The sequence below is a fragment of the Sylvia atricapilla genome, chromosome 14, assembly GCF_009819655.1.
Source record: "Sylvia atricapilla isolate bSylAtr1 chromosome 14, bSylAtr1.pri, whole genome shotgun sequence".
NCBI lineage: Eukaryota > Metazoa > Chordata > Aves > Passeriformes > Sylviidae > Sylvia > Sylvia atricapilla.
The window spans coordinates 1,445,304-1,464,598 of NC_089153.1; the positions used below are offsets into that span (position 1 = coordinate 1,445,304).

A 19,295-nucleotide genomic window follows, 5' to 3' on the forward strand; every position below is an offset into this window, starting at 1 on the left:
TATGGAATCTCAAGAGGTCAGGGGAGATTTGTTAAAGCTTTACTTTCACTAAAAATCTGCTTGTTGTGCTCCATGTGTGGAGTCACAGTTCTCTGGGAACTGGAGCTATCTGGGTCCATCTAATTGGGAATTATCTGGGATTCTGTGTTAAGCAAATTCACCAGTCTGGTGAAGCCTGGGTGAGTGATAACACTTTTCATAAATGTTACCAGAAAAGCTTCATTTATTAAAAAACAACGTATCAAACTACGGGTGCAGATGTCAGAGGCTAAAGGTCGCCTCTTTACCAGGAGCTTTGAAAATTTGCAATTTTTTTTGCTGAACATTTCCTTGCCAGCTGCAAAGCACAGCTGCCTCTTGCATTGCACAGGGAGTGCTGCTCTTCCTAGTCTCAGGAAGCTTTGGGAAAGCAGTGATGGAGATGATGGAAGCTCTTCTGGCAAACTTGGGCTGCCACACTCCAGGAGCTGAAGGAGCTCAGCATTTTGCTTGTGAGCATTCATTTTACACTGAGATAAACCCCGATGTCTTTGTTCCTTACACTTCAGCTGAACCTCTGAGCATGTGGGGAGATAATGATCTGCCTTCCTGAAGCTCCATTGTTATTAATAATAATAATAATAATAAAGTGTTTAAAATGGCAATTTGCATTTCAGCAGCAGCTTTAATTCATGGCTCTCCAAATGCTTTACAGACAGGGATTAACAAGGCCTCACAACAACCCTGTGAGGTAGGTGGGTGTGACCATCCCACTGCTGTGGGGACAATGAGGGCACCAGGGATAAGGGGCTTGGAGCAGTCCTGCTGGGATTTGACCTAGAACTTGGGCATTTAAGTCCCATCAGGCCTTCAGCTTTGGATCAGGCTTTCCCAGCACACGGGTCTGGCTCGACGTGGGGCTATCCTGATTAATGAGCCCGTGGCTGCCTGACACAGACCATAAAGGCCATTAATCTAAGGCAGAGGTTTCTTGTGGAGTGGATGGTGCCTTGGTGCTTCTTGCTGCTGGAATTGTCTGAGTGTTTGAAGGCATATCAAAAACAGAGTTAGATAGCAGCCACGGAGCGTGGCAGGCTGTAACTGGAGAAAGCCCTTGGGCCCCAAGTGGGGAAGCTATGTAGGGCACTGCTGTAAATGTACTGATCAGGAAGGACATAATAATTTATATAAAAAGTCCACCCTTGCTCTTTCTCCGAAGGAAAAATAAAAGAACCTAGAAAGCCACTGCTGGTTGTTGCATGTCAACTTCAAGCTCTGGGCTCTTGGCTTCATAGCACCTGCCAAAAGAACAAAACGTGGTTCATCATCAGCCTGGTTGGGCTGACAAAGGGAGCAGAGCAATGTGTTCTCCCAAACTCAGTCCCAGCTTCAAAACAACCGAAAATTTTATTAATTCCTCCTGTGGGATGGATCTGAGAGCACTGATGGGGGTGTGCTTCAACCACTTGTGGGGCAGAAGTGGATAAGCTGGGCTGGAGGGTGAGACCTCGATTTCTCACAGACCTCTTCATTTAATGACAAACCCCTCCAGCTTTGCAGCTGGCCATGAGGTAAACTTGGCACCTCGAGTTCAGCCAGCCCAGGTAAATCTGAGATGGGCACTCAAACTTTTCACCAGGGTCACTGGAAGCAGTTTGGACTTTTAGATGTTTGGTGGCTTTTGTCATATTTCTGAAGGAATAAAAGAGCAAAGAAATACCTCAAGGCACACTCTTATACAGCAAGAGAAATGATCCCCAGCTGATTCCCTAAATAGCAAGGCTGAAAAGGGAAACCTTTTCTGATGGAGGGTAGCTCATGCTGTTGTTGGTGTTGATGTTCTTCATGGAGATCAGAGTGATGCTGTTCCCCTTCTGGCTCGTGTCTGCCGAGCAGCTGCCAAGGAGAGAAGGAGATAATGAATTACTCTGGGAAACAACAGAAGGCATCACAGAATCACAGAGTCATGGAGGTTGGAAAAGACCTCCAAGATCATTGAGTCCAATCTTTGAGCAGTCAAGCAGACCAGAGCACTGAGTGCCATGTCCAGGGAGGTGTTCCTTGGACACCTCCAGGGACAAAATTTCTTTGCACAAAACTGGAGGCAAACACGCAAGGCTGAGGGTGATACAGGGGATCAGTTTTGTTTCCACCACGCACAGAGCTGCTGTCCTGATTCAGGCCCATCCACAGTGAGTTACAAGGCTTTGGAAGGTGGAATTCCCCTTTTTTTTCCTATCCTGAGGGCTGAGATGTGCATTCCTTGCCAGTGGAGGCTGGATGACTTTGGGGGTCAGGGGACCTTAGGCACTGTTCTATTTTCTTGCATGTTCTGCCTCAGTGGCTTCAGATCCCTTGGATCACAATCTTTAGGAGTATTTAGTGACCACTCATGCTGTTGCAAATCTGGCACCTAAATACTTACAGACTTTCCTCCCTGTGTCCCTTGTCCCTTTCCAAAGCAGGGTTTAGGAAACTATCAGATGGAAAAATAGGAGCAATATGTTTTGGTCCCTTCCAGCTCTTGTTTCCTGATGTTTTCCCACATTCAGGCTCTCTGGAATAGCAGTGATGGACCATGGGGCTCTGGTGGACCATTCTCTGCTTGATGCTTCTCTTCCAAAAGTCTCTGAACTGGGGCTCCTTTGGGAAACAGTAATGGGCATCTTGGGAGATATCTGAGACTGCTTTGAGATCCAGAAACTCGAGTTTAGACCTCAAGGCTCTATCTAGGCAAGGAAGACAATCAGTCTGCTTTGGGAAGGGGATGAGTCTTGTCTCAGTACAGCTTTGAAATGAGCCCCCTAAAAATATCGATCTTCTATCTGTCTCTATCAGAGGATGAGGTGTTATTAAAGCTGGTTTTGCTTTTCTAACTCTCTCAGAGATGTCTTGACAAGCTTCCTTCCACCTGAAATAACCAAAGCAGACTCTTTTCCTTGCTAAAATTAGCTCTGGGATAAAACAGGCACTCTCAATCAGATGTGGGTGGCGTGAGCAGCCTTACCTCTCTGATACCATGGAGGCTCCTGGTTTCTGTTTGTCTGGGGGGAGAAAAGCAGGTGGTGATGTAGAAGTGAGAAGTCATAAAATAAGCCAGCTCTATTCTGAATTACTTCATGCAGGGATATAAATGAAATCTGAATGAGATTGGAGACACTGTGGGGGAAAGAGTTGATTAGAGAGAACCCTTCAGCTAAGGGGATGTGCAGGCAGAACCTGCTGGCCCTGCTGGGCTTTAGGAAGGATTCTGCCTTGGTGCAGAGCAGCCTTGCCCTCTGCTGGGCACTGCTCCGTGGGAAATGGGATTCCTAAGGGAAAGGAGTGTCAAACTCCACGATTTTCGCTGAAAGAGCTGACCACCTCTTGGAATTTGAGCTGCAGGAAATCTGAGACCACATCCAGGTGAGGCTGGGCTGGGGCTCTAGCGAGGAGGTCACACTGCATTCCTGACTGCTCAATCCATGTTCTACCCTGGCTTCCAAATCTCCCCACCACTGTGTAAGCTTTTCAAATGCATCTTTTAGGAATTGCCAGATCCACACGGAAGCTGATGACTTGTTGATTAGGGAAGCACAGATTTCCCCAGACAAATACCTTCTGAGTCCTTGGAGTGGTTGCACTTGAACCTCAGGCTGACCACACTGACCAGGATGATGACCACCACTATCAGGATAACGACAAAGCTGATCACACCTGGTGATGGAGGAAAGAACTGTCTGAGTAACAGAGAGACTCTGACATCAAAATTTGGCTAGGAAATCTATATTTTCATTAATGTGAGCATGGTTTGTAATAGGCAGAGAAGCAAACAGTTGTTAGAACAAATAGCTTTATCCTCCTGTGTTTTAACCTCAAAGGGCTTCTACGAATACTTAATCAATAAATACTTAATTGGTAAGGCAGTGACAGAAAGGCAGAGGTCAGTTGATTACACTGAGGATTGATAAGAGTCCGTATGTTCCTGCTACAGTAGGTAAATCTTATCCCAAAAGTGTGTAACGCCAAATAAATATGTAATGTAACAAGGAGAGACAAGCTAGAGCAGTGGGTGATGTTATCTGTCCCATAAACCACCTCTAGACTCTTTAAATCAATTATAGATTTAATACTGACATCAGGCCTCAATCAATCAAACAGTTCTTTGCACAAGAAATTAGAATTGTTTGGGCTGGGAGGGACCTTAAAAATCATCCCATTGCACCCCCTGCCATGGCAGGGACACCTACCATCCCAGGTTGCTCCAAGCCCCAGTGTCCAGCCTGGCTTTGGACACATCCAGGGATCCAGGGACAGTCACAGCTTCTCTGGGCACCCTGTGCAAGGGCCTCATGAAGTTGGGTGTCCAAACCAGCATGGCCCGGTGAAAGAGAGCCCCCTCCTCTCCCCGGGTGGCACAGGACCTTACCAAAAGCTGCCACCGTCAGCGGTGATTTCTCGTCTGTTGGGGTGGGCTCAGGTAATTGGCTGGAGGAGTTGGGTGTTGGGGTGATGGGTTTTGAGGTGCCTACAGAGGGGAGAAGTGTAGATTTACATAAAAGTCATTCTTCCATGGCTGGGAAGAGGATTCCTAATGATGCTAGAGGCCCTAACTCTCGCTTGCACTTCATTGAAGAGACCAAGTTTGGATCATGGCCAGGCCCATCAATCTTAACAGCAAAGTGAGTGTGACCTGTGTGGAATCATTGCCTTGGTGGGGCCCCTTTTATGGACAAGCTGAGAACAGCCACAGGATTTCCTTCTGGGAACCCAATGAGGAAAGGTCAAAGTCAGCGCTGGCCCTGCATTTGAGGAGGGAGTTGGTTCAGTCTCTCTCCTTTTACAACCTTTTCCCATAATGACACCTTTCTTCCTGTTCCCAGGCTCAAGAGGTTGCTCTGAAGTGCTGTTTCTGCAGAGCTTTAGAGGCTTTTCAAGGGCTGGGTGGGATGTTCATCACCCCTCAGTAAAACCCCTCAGTGTTCACACTGCCTTGAAGACAGCCATGTGGTGGCCCTGGTGCTGGCCATGCAGAGGATTATAAAACAGGGAGCAGGAATCACCTCTCTGCGAGGAGGAAGCACCTTGAGTCGCTGATGCTGTGGTGCTCTCATTCCTCATGGGATCCTGACCTGCACAGAAAGACACAGAATGTGAGTCTTGACCTCCAGTGACATCCAAGAACCAGAGGAATTAATGGAGAGCAGAATGGATTCACAGTAGTTCTGGCAATACCTGGGGAAATGTGGAATTGATACTCCCACCTCCATACTAAAAGCTTCCCACCAAACATACTTTGTACTATTTTCCATGTGCAAATGGAAACCTAGGAAACCAAAATCCAAATATGCTTTTATAAACTCTTTTATAAACTCTGCAGTCTCAGGTACAGGTTTGGGGCAGAAACAGCAAGGCAAGGCTGGAAGACTGAACTGGGAAAGTTATAGATGTGCTGTAGGTCATAAACATTGAGACTTTAAAATAAGTCTGATTAAGGGAAAAAATATTGGAGAATATTGGTGTGGACTGAGTGAGTGGCTTGTCCCTGGACCTGAAATGAGTGGATTTGCTGTGTTGGGTCATCTAGAAGTAATTAAACTTGTTTGAGTTGGGCAAACTTGTACACCATATGTAGTCTAGCTGTGGCAGCAGCTTTGTCCAATCAAGGACTCCAGTTCTCAGTGGGATAAAGTGGCTTGTGTGAAGCTGCTTGGTTTGTGACAGCTGCTTCCAGTGCCTGTGCAAGGAAATGTAAAGCCAACCCATGTGTTTCACTTGTACAGAGAAAGAACATCCCTTGCTGCCTCCAGGCTGTTGTTGAACAGCCAGAGTGTCTGCATCAACCTTAATGAGCAGCTACAGGCCCTGCCAGGAGACTCGAAGTGATACTTCAGAGCTTCAGAAGATCATCCGTAGGTCAAGTAGGATCTTCTTCCCTGCTCTCCCATCTCCACCTTCCCAGCAGCAGCACTGGCCAAGGGTTCCTGGAGAGCTGTGCACAGCTCCTGGTGCTACCCCGGGGAGCAGCTGAACCCAGGTCCTGTCCTACAGCAAACATCCCTGATTTGGAATGGGATTTTGCCAAAATCCAGAAGAAAAGGAGGGAAAGGCATGAAATAATAAATCTAGCTGTTTCAGAAGCCACAAAGAGCAGAACAGTCTGGAGAAGCAGGGTCTGCTGCTGTACAATTTTTTCCTCACTCATCAAATTCTTTGTTTCATTCTGAAATTGTTCTTCTAGCCACAGGCAGAAGCTGTGGTTTGCTGAGCCTGGCACGGTTACCCCATCCCTGGGAAACATTGGGTCTCACACGATGGGAGACCTGGCTTTTGGAAGCATCAGCATCTTTAGTCAAAGATGTGTGGAGCTTCTTTCTCAGTGGTAAATCAAGGTTGGAATGAAAAACAATCTGCTCTGAGCAAAGGGCTCCTGGCTTAGCTGGCCACAGCCGTGCTGGGTGGGCATCTGTGTAGGCACACACACCTCACCTTGCTTGTCTTAGAGATCTGACAGGTACTTGGAGAGGCAGAGCAGTTTCTTGACCATTGCAGCTTTTTGAGGCTGAATTTTTAATGGAGAAGCTCAGTTGTCAGATTTCAGTCTTCCAGTCACTTGTATTCTGCCCTTATTCTGAGAAAACTCTTATGAAATTCTCTAATTTGTGCTTACAGGTTGGGTTAAGCAAACTGTCAAAAGCAAAATTATATTTCTTTAAAAAGATTTTAAAAGGACTCCCCTCTCCTAAACAGAGATCCATTGTTCAGCTGCTCAAATTCATCCCAGCAGAGGATGTTAAGAGCATTTATCTTGTGTTTTATCACTGCTTATAAAGACACCAGACATGATTTTGGATGGCTTACCCTCCAAAAAAGACTCATGTTTAGAGAACCTGTGCCATTGATTGCCATCAAATGATCTGATCTTATTGTTTGTCTCCAAAAGGACAAAATACCTTGAGGTGTTGGAGAAGGAGCTGCCATGCTTCTGTTTCCACTGGATTTATCATCTAGATAAAGAAAACATGAGAAAGGACAATTAACTTGGGAAGCCACCACAAATTCCACTGTGGAGAGCCGTTGGGTGCCCGTGGAGTAAAAAAATCTTTATTTGCATGATACTTTCCCTCCAGACAGACATCAGGATGCCCAGTTAGCCAGGTATGGAGTCACTTCAGAGTGTCCCTGGCAGGTGAGCTTGGGAGAGGGAGCCTGGGGAGGCTGGAGCTGCTCCAGTACTCAATAAAGCATGATCTGGATTTTCTGATGTGGGCTTGGCTGGGCTGTGTCCATCTGGAGAGCTGGAGTGAGCTGCTCTTTCAGCAAAGACTCCAAGAAATTCAATATTTGCAGAATTGCTGAATAACCAGCACAGGGTAGAGTAGCCCAATATTCTGATGCCTGCAGTTTGGCCTGAATAAGGAGGGAGGCACAAACAGGTCCTGCGTGAGCAAATATTTGAGTTTTCCATCCTTACCTCTCTCAGTGGCTGCTGTCGGGGTTGTTGCAGTGGTGGGGGAGGGTTTGGCTGGAGTATTTTGACCCACAGAGGTGAGGCTCAGGTTGGTCGGTGCTGGTTTTACTGATCGCTCTGTAGGGAAATGGTGGTGTTACTTTAAATTTAAACTTCAGCTCAGAAACAGCTGGGAGAGGGCACAGCTACTGCAGAGCCCTCAAATTCCTTGAGAGTTAGGAATAATCTGCTAGGGAAAGCATGGAAATAGCCTTCATCCTGCTCAGACTCAAGGAGCTCTTGTACTTTGGAATTTCCTTTTGCTCTTTTCACTGTGAGGGGATGCTGAGCTGGCAGAGCTCAGCAAACACGAGGAGAAAGTCAGGGTTTGCCACTGCTTCTTTCCCTGCCTTGAAAAGTGAAGGTGTTTTTGTCACTGGACACTTGGCCTGCCTGGAGCTGCCTGGCACCACGCGATCATTTCCTTGTGTTCTGAAATGCCAACTTACGCCTTTCATTTCACTGAGAGCCTCCAAGCACAAATAATTCAGCTCTTAAAGTTGTCTGGAGGCTCCGTCCTCTGCCTCAACCTGCTCCAAACTGCACCAAATCCAGAGCAAGATGTGAGGGGAAAAGCTTCAAATAGTCCCTCTGCAAGGAAGAGTGGATGACCAGCTGGGAATTTACAGGCATGCTCCTTGTCTAGACTGCCCTTGGCTTTCCAATAAATTGAGAAAATGGTGAAATGGTTTCAAGGTTACTGTGGTGGGGTTTTTTCCCTTTATCCAAATGCTTCACTGAAATATTAGAATGTAGGATTAAGTTTAAGTTTCTTTTTATCTGCAAGCCTTGGAAGCAGAGATCTTTTTTGAGATTTTATTCCTTATAATTTTGGGGTCCTTCTGGAAGCATAGCTATGCTTAGATTTTTTTTTTTTCCTGAAACATAGCAGGAAGAGATCTGTCTCCAAAGATCCAGTTGGACACTAACAGATGTGGAGGTGGAGCTGGAGAGATTATTTATTGTGTAATTGGTTTTCTGTACATGTCACAAAATCCAAGGAAGGCTTGGGTTGGAAGGGATCTTAGAAATCAGCCAGGTTGGACAGAGCTTGGAATAACCTGGGATAGCAGGTCTCCCTGCCCGTGGGGAATGGGAGGAGCTTTAAGGTCTCCTCCAAACCAAACCATCCTGGGATTCCACTCTATGATCATCTCATTCTCCCTATTCAATTTGAAGACTTTTTTCCCCTCTGGTTTTGCTCACACCTGTGCCTTGATCCCTGTGGGGTGAGTTGGCTGGATCAGAAGCCCTGACACCACAAAATTTCCTTCCTCCTCAGCAGTGCCCTCTGCCCAGCCCCAGTTACTGCAGGGTGGCCCAGCTGGGCTGAGGGCAGACCAGTTCCACACTGAGATGGCCCCAAGCCACTCTCCTTGGTCTCCAGCTGAGCATTACCTGAGCTGTTGTTCTTGGCTTCAGGGCTGGGCGCTGTTGGTTGGGATTGACCTGGAACACAAGCAGACACATGGAGGTGACATTTCCAGGCTGGTGGGATCCCACAGGGAGGGTTGGAGGATGGGCCAGAAAGGGGCCATTGTAGCCAACAGAGCAGAAAGGGTGAGGGGAGCAAGAGATGCTGAGGAGAGGGTTTGTCACCGCTGTGGCTGTGGCTCCATGGATCTCTAGGAAGCAGCTGGGGAAACAGGGAGCAAAGATGAGGTGGGATCCCTCCGCTTTCCCCAGGCTTCCTGAGCACAGCCTCACTCCCTTCTGGACAAAAGGGAGCCAAGCCAGGTCAGCCTCTGGGGCACAGTGCCCTCCATGTCCCCTGGAGATCTGGGGGTGAGTGGTGATGGATGGGGCGGGCAGAGGCAGGATCCTGGAGAAGATCCCTCAACAGAAGGGAGTTCTGAATCAGGGTCCCATTTGGGACCTCTCCATTTGCATCCCCCATCTCCATGTGCCTCCACATCCAAACAGACAGAAAGCATACCACAAGGCAGAGGTACCTGTTCCAGCGGGGGTGGAGGAGTTTGTGGAACCTGTAGAACCTGAAAGGAAAGAGCAAAGTGTGAGTGGTGCTCAGCTGTGGTGGTCACTAATGCACTGCTGTTCTCGTTCCTTGTGTGGTTTGGGGTTTCCTCATCTTGTCAGAATGACTTGGAAATACGGGATTCCCCAAAAAGCATTAGCAGAGAAGCAGTAGCAAAGAAGTTTTACTGAGTGTAAAACTATCAGGCTCTGAGTAAGTGAGTAGTGGAGTTTATCCAGCCAGAAAAAAAATGTCCTCCTCCCCTTTGGGAGGCCATAGAAATCCACGGGGTCATTCCCTCCCCGGGAGCTGTTTGCCTCAGCTCAGCCCTGGCGCAGAAGGGTGTGTGACCTGTGTTCTGGAGCTGTTCAGAGGTAAGACACACATTTGGGCACTTTGTTCCCTTGAGATCTTAAGGAATGGATGGCTGATGTTTGTAAAGGCTTCCAGGAGCCGATGGGACTGTTCTCCTTCCTATCCTGTGTATCCTGGGAAGCTGAAGCCTTGGGCTGTGAGTCTGGAGGGAGCTGCAGCCCTCAGGAGCTGCCTTCCCCATAGGACTGGATAGTCCTGGAGGTCCATTCAAGGTTGTAGGTGTTTCACTGGGTCCCCAGTTCAGTTCCTCAACTGAAAGGTGGCTTTGTTTCGTTTATTTGTTTGCTTTTCTTTTGGATTCCTGACAAAGCATCCCTGCCCCAATCCCTCACATTTCCTACTCTCAGCATCCACGATGTTTTCCTTTAAGCCCCAGCTCCTGCAGTCCTGTGCTCATGGAGTCACAGAGCAGAGTATTTTGGCTTGGACAGGAACTTTCAAGGTCATCTAGTGCAACCCCAAGGGTTACATGAGGTGCCAATTAAAAATGCCGCCCTTGAAAATGGGAGAAAGAAATGTGCCACACTCTAGGACAAGACCTGGAAAATGTAAATGCACTTTAAATGCTCAAATCAAACCCAGCTGGTATAACTTTGGGAAGGTGACTTTGAGTCTGTCATTGCTGGAATGTACATCCTTAATTGGGATTTTCAAATGGTTATTGGTGGTGACCCTGGTGCTCTCCGTGGTTAGGTTTAATGAAAGAAATGACACCACAGGTACAGAAAGCAGCTGAATCTGACTCCCCTGGTGATCCATCTCTCCAGAGTCCCATGGGAGTAAAAGGATTTGGGCAGAAAGGGTCAGCAGGGAAGGTTGAATCCTTCCAGCACACTGTCCCCTCATGACTCAGGGCACTGTGGTGGGAGCAGGGCCTTTGCAGGAGGTGCAGGGGAGGGTCCAGCCAGGCAACACCAGCCAAGGCACAGCGGTGCCTGTTTTCAGCCAGAACCTGCCCTCCTGGAAGGAAATTCTCCCTGTGAGGATGCTGAAGCCCTGGCACAGGGTGCCCAGAGCAGCTGTGGCTGCCTCTGGATCCCTGGCAGTGTCCCAGACCAGGCTGGACAGCGCTTGGAGCAGCCTGGGACAGTGGTGTGTCCCTGCCATGGCAGGGGGTGGGGCTGGATGGGCTTTAGGGTCCCTCCCAGCCCGAATCACACTGTGATTCCAGGATTTGATGCCAGGAGCTGCAGGGGTCATGTAGATGAACTTTGGGGTAGGTCCATGAGCTGCTGGTGCCTGGGGGAGGCTGAGGATCCTGGCAGGAAGGGTGTTGGGAAGGAGATCCTCAGCACTGAGTGTGGCTCTGGCTCAGAGCTCACCCTCGGCACCCCTCCTGATGGATCTCATTTTCCTCATGGAATTGCTTTGGAGCTATAATTGTTTTTGTGTCTGAGACTTCATGACCATGATCCCAGCCAGACAGGAAGTGTGTAAACCATGGTGAAAACATTATAAAATGTGGTTATTCCCCAGACATGGTTTGGTTTGGCTGTGAAAATCAGACTGGACTTTTCAGACCTTTTCCATGTTTTTCTCTTCTAATTTACTGGGCAGCAGGCTGGAAAAACTGTCCTGTTCAATCCATGAAAGAGGAGACAGGATCAGATCTTTAATCACTCAGAGAGGAAGGGACTGCTTGGTTTTCTGACTCCATTTGGAGCAGGATCAGGAAACAAAGACCTTTATGTGCAGCAAGGAAAAGGGAGGCTGGGCAATAAGAACCTGCCGTAGCACAGGGGCAGTGAGGTGCTAGGAGTGATTGTGTTGGAGAATTTATGGGATATCATTCCCTGGGGGTTTTGAAGAGCTTAAAGAACTTAAAGGAGCATCAGGGCAGTAAGAGACAGGGTTATGGGCAGCTGTTTCATCACCTACTAAATCAATTAATATAATGGGAAAAAAAGAATGTTTTAGGCACATGTTTGTCCTTCCTGAAGAGGTAGAGATGCTTCTTTTGAGGAAGGAGGGTGATTCTGGATATTGGTTTGCAAATGCCTTAAGATACTCTCTACATTCAGCACAAAAAATAATGTGCTGAGATCATCATGGGGAGTCAATATCCTCCAGCAGCAGATTCAAAGAGCCCCTCTTTCTCCAGAATTCCCTTGCAGGACCCATTGTCTTGTTTTCCTGTGGGGAGAAGTAGCTGTGGCACATTTATGGAAATGCTCACAGATACTTTTTCAGGGACATGGTGTGTGGAAGCACCCAGAATTTCTGGAGAAAGAGCTGCTGTCTGCACTTAGCCTTTGCCAAAGGGAAAGGGGAATGGAAGTACTGAGCTGGACATTTATTCCACCAGTTTTGGTGCAGATGAGGAGAAATCTGAGAGCTTGAACAGAGCCTCTGGGGATGGGAGGAAGCTGAGGGTGAGGGAGGTGACATTGCCATGTTCTGCCATCCCTGATGGGACCATCCACGGGCTAGGTCCAGCACCCCTTGGACAGGAGGAAATTATTGTACACAACACTTTCTTCACTGCAGCACATCCTCTCACTGAGAGTCACACTGGAGACCTTCTGAAGTTCTCTGTTTGCAAACCTACACCTTGTGGTCCTTGTAAAAAAAGATGCTCAGTTCCCAGAGTTCCTGTGGCTGGGCTGAGGCCTGCCCTGCTCTGGAGTGTTGCTGTGGGGAGGCTGAGGGCTGGAGATCCCCTTCTGGCATTCTGCTCCGGAATCAATGGCCCTGGCTTCTCTAAACACATCCACACTCCATTTCAAAGTGGAGCAGGCCTGGCTCCGACTTCTGGCCGCTGCTGCTTGTTATGCCTTCCCTGCCAACTCAAACAAGCAAAAGTCCTGTTCTATTCAGTGTTCTCTTTTGGGGAGGGTGCTCAGCATCCCAGATCCCCCAGGAGCGGGAGGGATCTGTGCAAAGCAGGATGAGACCAAACTCCCGTTGTGGGGCTGGGCAGCAGGATGGGGATGAACAAAGTGCGCCACGTGTCGCGGCGCCCTGCAGCTATCCCAGGGGATTCTGGAGTTGGAAACCATCCCCTCCCAGTGCTGCTGCCAGCATGGAGAGCCCTGGCTGAATAAACAGCTCCCAGCAATAATCGGGACACGGCTGGCGCAGCTGGAATTGCAATAAGCATCAAAGCCCTTCCACGAGGGCAAGCACTGCCAAGGAGTTTGTTGCGTGTTTGGGTGCAAGGGATTTACAGCTGGACCGTGCAGTCCTGGGTGGAGACTGGGAGCTGGCTGAGGGATTTATGATGGGAAATACGGCTTTGTGCTCGTGCTGTCATGGGAAAGTCCCAGTTAGGCACCGGAGCTGCAGGGCTGCAGAGGAGCACGTCAGGGCTGCAGCTGCATTTCAGTGCTTGCTGCTTTCCGGTTAATTTTTCCGACGGGTAAACAGGAGAGTTTTGGATTTCTGTTTTTGGCAGTTTTTCTCTGGGGCTAGACGTGTCTAGACTGACCTGGAGCCTTCTCTCATGGCAGCTGAGATATTCCCAAAGCCAGCAGCTTACCCCACTCACTCCTCAGCACAAAGAGGGTGATGTCAACCAAAAGACAGATGAATTTTAGGTATTTCTGCTTTGGTATTATTTTTGGCAATTGTAGACATTTAAATCATGGTTTTTCCAGCTGCTGACCAAAGAGAGGGACTACTTAAAACCCCAAACTTTGCCAGGGCCTCCTATAGAGATCTGAGCCAGCTGTTGGAAAGGTTTCAGCAGTTTTTAGATCAGGCTCAAGGCAGGCATGTGGTGTCCAGCCTTTGTTCACAGAGGGCTGGAGTCACTGGGGAGGACCTCTGTCACTGGAGTGGAGTCACAGGGACTGCTCCTGTCCACTCAGAACTGCTGATGGAGAGGGAGCATCTATTCCCAGAGACAAGGAACCCTGGACTCGTCCCTTCCCTGCCTTTTGGAGGATGTCGCACCTGCAGAGCTCACAGGGCAGAGCTGTACCTCTTTGTCACCCTGTGCTTAAAAACACTTTCAGATAAGAGATCCAGCAAGCTAAAAATAGGCTTTGCGACTCAGTTATTGGCACTTCTGTCAGATGACCCAAGAAAAAAAATCACCAACCACTTAACACAGGTGCAGCTGTTTCCTGGGTGAAACATGGCAGCAGTGAGCAACACCCAATTCTTAGGACTTCCACAAGGGAAAAACTCTTCTTTTGGAAACCTAGAAAGCAGAGAGTTCTGCCAGAGCCTAGGTCCTGTTTTATTAAGTGCCTCAGTAAGGTGTCTCTGCCTTGAGGGTGTTTCTCACAGCAGAACAGGTGGGGTGGGAATTGTGGAGGAGAGAGAGGAAAAGTGTTGTTCTGCTGGGTGGATAACTGACAGCCCAAATCGGGGCCAGATCCACAGAAGTGTTCAAGTGCCTAATTCCCAAGTGGCATGGGGGGGTTGGCAACTGGCTGCCAAGTTGTTCTGAATGGTAATGACTCAGTCAAAGTGTTACGGAAAGTTTAGAGAGCCAGGAATTAATCCCGGATCTCATCAGCAATTAAAATTAATTGTTGCCTTCCTCTGCCTGTCCTCAAGGGCTGGGCCTGGGTATCCTCTCCAAGCACCACATTCCATGCTCCTCTCTGGTGAGCCAGTCTGGAAGCAGATCTTAGTGGGAGGCAATTAAAACCCACTTGGATGTAGAAAACAACCAGGGAGACAAACAATGTGGGGAAGCTGTGGGCAGAGAGCAGCTCTGCTGCGTCCCTGTGCTGCCCAGGGTGGGTTTGTCCACGTCAAGGGATTGTTCCTGGAAGGAGAAGCAGCCTGGCTTTTCTCCTGGCCGCACCACCACTGCTCCACCAGGCTGCTGCTCCATCACCCTCCCAGCTTCTTGCTGGTTCCAGTTTCCTCCTGACCTGCTCATTTTAGAGCTCTGGGTTTGCTCCTGGTGATGTGGGTCCTGTCCTTCTCCTGGCCATGCTGCTTCTCAGGTTTGGGGCTGGGTCTGGGATTTTGGAGGGGAAATCACTCCATGCCCAGTGCAAATGAAAAATGGGCACCAATCCAGGCTCGATGGGACCTGGAGCCCAGCCTGTGCTTTTTGCCTACCTACATTTTTTTAAATAATATTATTTATTAGCAGAGCTCAAAGCACTTTACAGAGGAGACTTTCCAAGTTTCTTCCCAAACTGATTATTCTTTCCGGTAATTCTAAGATTCCCCAGGGTTTTTTTGAGTGCTGCCCTATGTTGTTTATGACCCACCAAGCAGCAATGTGATGCTGGGACTGGTTCAGGGGACAAGGTGTGCAAGGGGCTGGTGGCTAAGGGATTTCTCATAATTCCTGTTCTTTCCACCTGCTTTTCTTGAGTGTCCTGGCTTGACTGCCAGGGGAGCAGTTGAAGGATAACCCTGCTTGGAAGAGGTTCCAGTCTCACAGAGGCAACAGCTACAGAGCAGATAAAGCATCTTGGCCTGACAATTCATCTGAGTCCAGATTTTGGGTGAATGACCCAAGTTTTATTCCTACATTTCCTACGCCTTCATGTATCCCCCCATATCTCTTATCCCCACAGTGTGGGCAGCAGGGCAGGGGGGATTCTGTCCCACTCAGGTGAGACCCCACCTGCAGAGCTGCTCTTCCTTAGCTTAAGGACATCCCCCCTTGTCCTGTCACTCCATCCCTCTTCCCAAGTTCCTCTCCAGCTCTCCTGGAGCCCCTTTAGGCACTGGAAGGGGCTCTGAGGTGTCCCTGGAGCTTTCCCTTCTCCAGGTGAGCACCCCCAGCTCTCCCAGCCTTCCCCCATGGCAGGGCTGCTCCATCCCTCTGACCATCCTGGTGCCTGCTCTGGACTCCTATGGGAGCTTCTCCCTTGCTGAGGTGTCTGGGTCATGCTGGGTGGGCTCCCCTGGGAACTGGAGCCAGGAGAGCTCCCAGCTGGAGCCTTGCTGGTGCTGCAGAAGCCCCAAGTCCCCTCTCCAGCCTGGCTTCCCAGCAGGAGTGTTCCTGGCTTTGGGACACCACCACCACCTCCTGCAAGGACACCTGTTGTTGACTCACCTATTGTAAATGGGACAGAATTCCTGGAAGCTGCTGCAGTCAGATCTGCAGTCACCGTGGGGTTTTATGTTACCGAAGGGAGCAGTTTGTTGTGTGAACAAACACTTCTCCAAACCACCTCCTGCTTTCTCTTCCTTGTTCACCACGTCAGGGCTGGGCTGGCCTCACCCTTGGCTGAGAAATTTGCTTTAGGATGCCCTGCTTTGAGGATGCAAGTCTGGAGTCCGGGCGCCTGTCCTTTAGCTGCACCCCATTGATTATATCAAAAATCTATCTCAGAATACATGTCTGGTTCTGAAATAACACATTTCTCATGGCATTATCCATCCACAGGCTGTGGCACAGATAAGGAGAGCAGTGGATGGAACAACAACACTGGGAAATCCTGCTGGGTTTTCATCAGCTTTGAGGAGGAATTTTTTCAGTGGAAATCTTTTGTCTGGAAAACGCCTGCCCATTGTAATGGAAAGGGTCCATAGGAAGAGGTTTGTTTGGACAAATTTTCTGCTAAGTGTTTCTGGGAGGAGGAAAACCAAATTGGAAACGTGCCAGATCTTCTCACTTCAGCAATTTCAAAATAACAGTTTGAACCTCCCTTATTTGAACCTCCTTTCAGAAATAACCATGAGAACAGAGAAGTTTAATTAAGGAAATGATAACTTAATGAAATACTGAATTTGCACCGAGCAAAAAGCCTGAAAGGCTTTTGTGGGACCAGGCAGGTGTAAGTGTCCAGCCAAAGCTGATTCTCTGTCTCCTCAAGGTTACCTCCATGCCCCCGGGACAGGCAGCCTTGTTCCAGAGTCTCTAATTCCTTTTTCCAGCTGCCGTGTGCCGGGAAATCAGCGGCATCACAGAGCCCCACTGCCCCTCTCATTAAGCTGCTGCTTTGCCTTGTGCAGGAGCTTCCCCCAGGGGCTGCACCACCTTCGAGACTTGCTGTCAAATTAAAAATGAAATTAAAAAGCCATTTTGGGGCTGTTGGATCAGTGCAGAAGAGAGAGCCAGGACATATTCCAGGGAAGGCTGGTTTGGTGGGAGAAGTGTGATGTAACCATGGGGGGGACAGTCCCTGTCCCTGAATTTGGACAGGTGGCTTTGAGAGGACAGAGTGATGCTGTCGGGACTGAGGCATGGAGGGTGGCTTCCCTTCCACCTGGTGCTGCAGCTCCTGGAAGTTGAAATTCTGGTGCCTCTGGGATTCCCACTCCATGGATCTTGGCATGGTGCAGCCCAGCCAGTGAAGGCACCTGGCCCCCTCTGTGCCATTCCTGTTCCATAAAAGCCCTTCCAGGCAGTTTTAAGAGGGAAAGCAGCGTTCTGGGTGAGCATTAGGGAGTGTCACAGGGTAGCCAAGGCGCTCCAAGCCCCTTGATGTGATCCTTGCTCTGATCCCAGGCACAAATTCCCACCCCCTGCTGAAGGCAGCAGTGCTGCCCTCTAATAAAGAGAAAATTTCCAATCCACATTCTCTTATTTCTTGGAATTATACAGCTACAAACCAAATTGCATTCTGTATTCTGCAGAATGAGATGATCTTTCCTTTCCGACACAAACCATTCTATGATTCTCTGCCTTTTAAAAATCCCATTATTACCGGCACAGTGGCTGTAACCCGAGGCAACTTCTATAGTTTAATGATAAAACCTCGGAGTTGGAGACACATTATTTTATATTCCTTTGAATGTGTTCCAGCTCCTAGCTACTACAGCTGTCAGCAAGGCAAGAGGGGCCTGACAATGCAGGGAAAAGCAACGTGTCATCCTTTGGAAAGGGAAAGCAGCTCCTTCATCCCACACCTCGACTCGCATGGGAAAGAGAAGTTAAAGCAGAATTACCCCAAAGCAGCACAATTATTACAGCAAGGACGAGGGGTGCTCTGCACGAGCCGTGCACGTGGGCTTTGTATTTACATTAATGAGAGCAAAAAGTGCAAACAAAAAGTATTTTTGAGGAAAACAATGTCCTGTACATTGAAACGTCCCACCTTTACTCTTATTTGACAAAAGCCACTTACTCCAAACGCCTCGGCAGAAACACTCTTTTCATTAACCAGGAAACAAATCTTTGTACTCCAGCACTGCCAGACAAACCCTGTAAACCCGACAAAGTCACATTTTCCCCAGCCCCGAACTGGAAGGCTGAGCTTTCCAGCGGCTCTCCCAGCCTGTGCCCGTTCCCTTTGGAGCCCCCCGTGAAGCCGAGCCCCCCAAATCCCCCCACGCAGCAGCGCCTCTGCTCCCCGGGCTGTGCGCAGCAGCTCACCTGGGAGCAGCAGGAGGAGCCAGAGCAGTGGATGGATGCACGGGAGCAGCATCTCCGCGCTGCTTTGTGCCCCGCCGAGCCTCTGGCCATGCCGGGAGGGACCGCGAGCAGCGATCCGCCTGCCCGGGCTGACTCTCACACAGCTTCCTGTCAAAGAATAGGAGGAAACGGGCTGAATCCACAGGGGAACTGTGTTTTTCAGCCCATTATGGCCCGGGAGGATGTGAGCCATCGCTCACCGGCGGCAGAGGAAACCTCGCCGAGCTGTGCCGGGCATTCGGCTCCCGGCACGGAGGGATGCCCTGCTCCGGGCCTCAGCGGCTGCCTTACGGTGCTGGGGGGTTTGGGAGGTGTTTTGTGTGGTAGGATGTGCCCCAGGTCCCATTCTCCCCACATCAGCCTCCCTGCGGTAAGAGCTGCTTCAGGAGCCTCCCTCCCACCCGAGAGGGGGTTTCTTCCACATCCACGAGGAATTTAGGAATAACTGCTCCTTGTGGGGCCAGGCTAGCTCAGCGTTTGGTTTCTTGGGCCTGACTCGGTTTGTGCTGGTCCCTGCAGGTCCTGCCTGCCACAGTGCGAATTCCAGAGCTTCTGATTGATCCTGTGCTGGACGTCAGTGGCTGTTTGCGGGAGGAGAAACATTTTAGTGTCTCCACCTAGGAAAGGCTCCCGTGTCCTTCTGTGTGGATGTTCAGGATGCAAAGCCAGATGATTCTGTCTGCTGGTCAGAGAGGCTGGTCCAGGCCTCTCCCACAGCCCCCCACACACCACAGAGCCTCAGCCAAAGGCAAAGGAGCTTCTCCTTCACTGCATGGACACATCAAGGGTGTCCTGTGCTGCCAGCAGGATCCTTGTTCCCACAGCTGGCAGACAGCAGCAGGACTGGAGGGAATGATGCCCCGTGCATGGCACAGCTCCTCACATTCCGTGGGTCTCTTCCAACCCCTCCAACCCCCCAGAAAAGCAGGCCCAAGGCTGGTAGCCTCCACAGCAGCCTTTGCTGGGACAACCCCCCTGCCAGCAGCTGCCCCATCCTTTTGTCCCTTGCACAGATGTGACGCTCAGAGATTATGCTGTAGATTAAGGTTTTACTGAATCCTGAAATGAGTGCAAATACCCAGAAGCTCACACGCAGTTAAATCTCTTCTGGATGCTCGGCTGGATGGTGGAAAAGGCATTTCCCACCCTGTCCTCCCCATGTGCAGGAAGGACAGAGCCCAGATATTCACCCCAACTTG

General features: G+C 49.5%; 1 protein-coding gene across 1 annotated transcript; it reads right to left on the minus strand.

Moving 5' to 3' along the window:
- Positions 1-202: 202 nt before the first annotated feature.
- ECSCR (endothelial cell surface expressed chemotaxis and apoptosis regulator) lies at positions 203-18,173 on the minus strand. The gene is made up of 11 exons (XM_066328857.1): positions 18,058-18,173; positions 9,421-9,462; positions 8,867-8,917; positions 7,433-7,546; positions 6,912-6,965; positions 5,022-5,090; positions 4,388-4,486; positions 3,577-3,675; positions 2,987-3,023; positions 1,776-1,875; positions 203-1,277 (listed from the first exon to the last, which is right to left on the minus strand). The coding sequence occupies exons 1-11, from the start codon at positions 18,107-18,109 to the stop codon at positions 1,269-1,271; spliced, it is 726 nt and encodes a 241-aa protein (XP_066184954.1). The 5' UTR covers positions 18,110-18,173; the 3' UTR covers positions 203-1,268.
- Between the last annotated feature and the right edge of the window lie 1,122 nt (positions 18,174-19,295).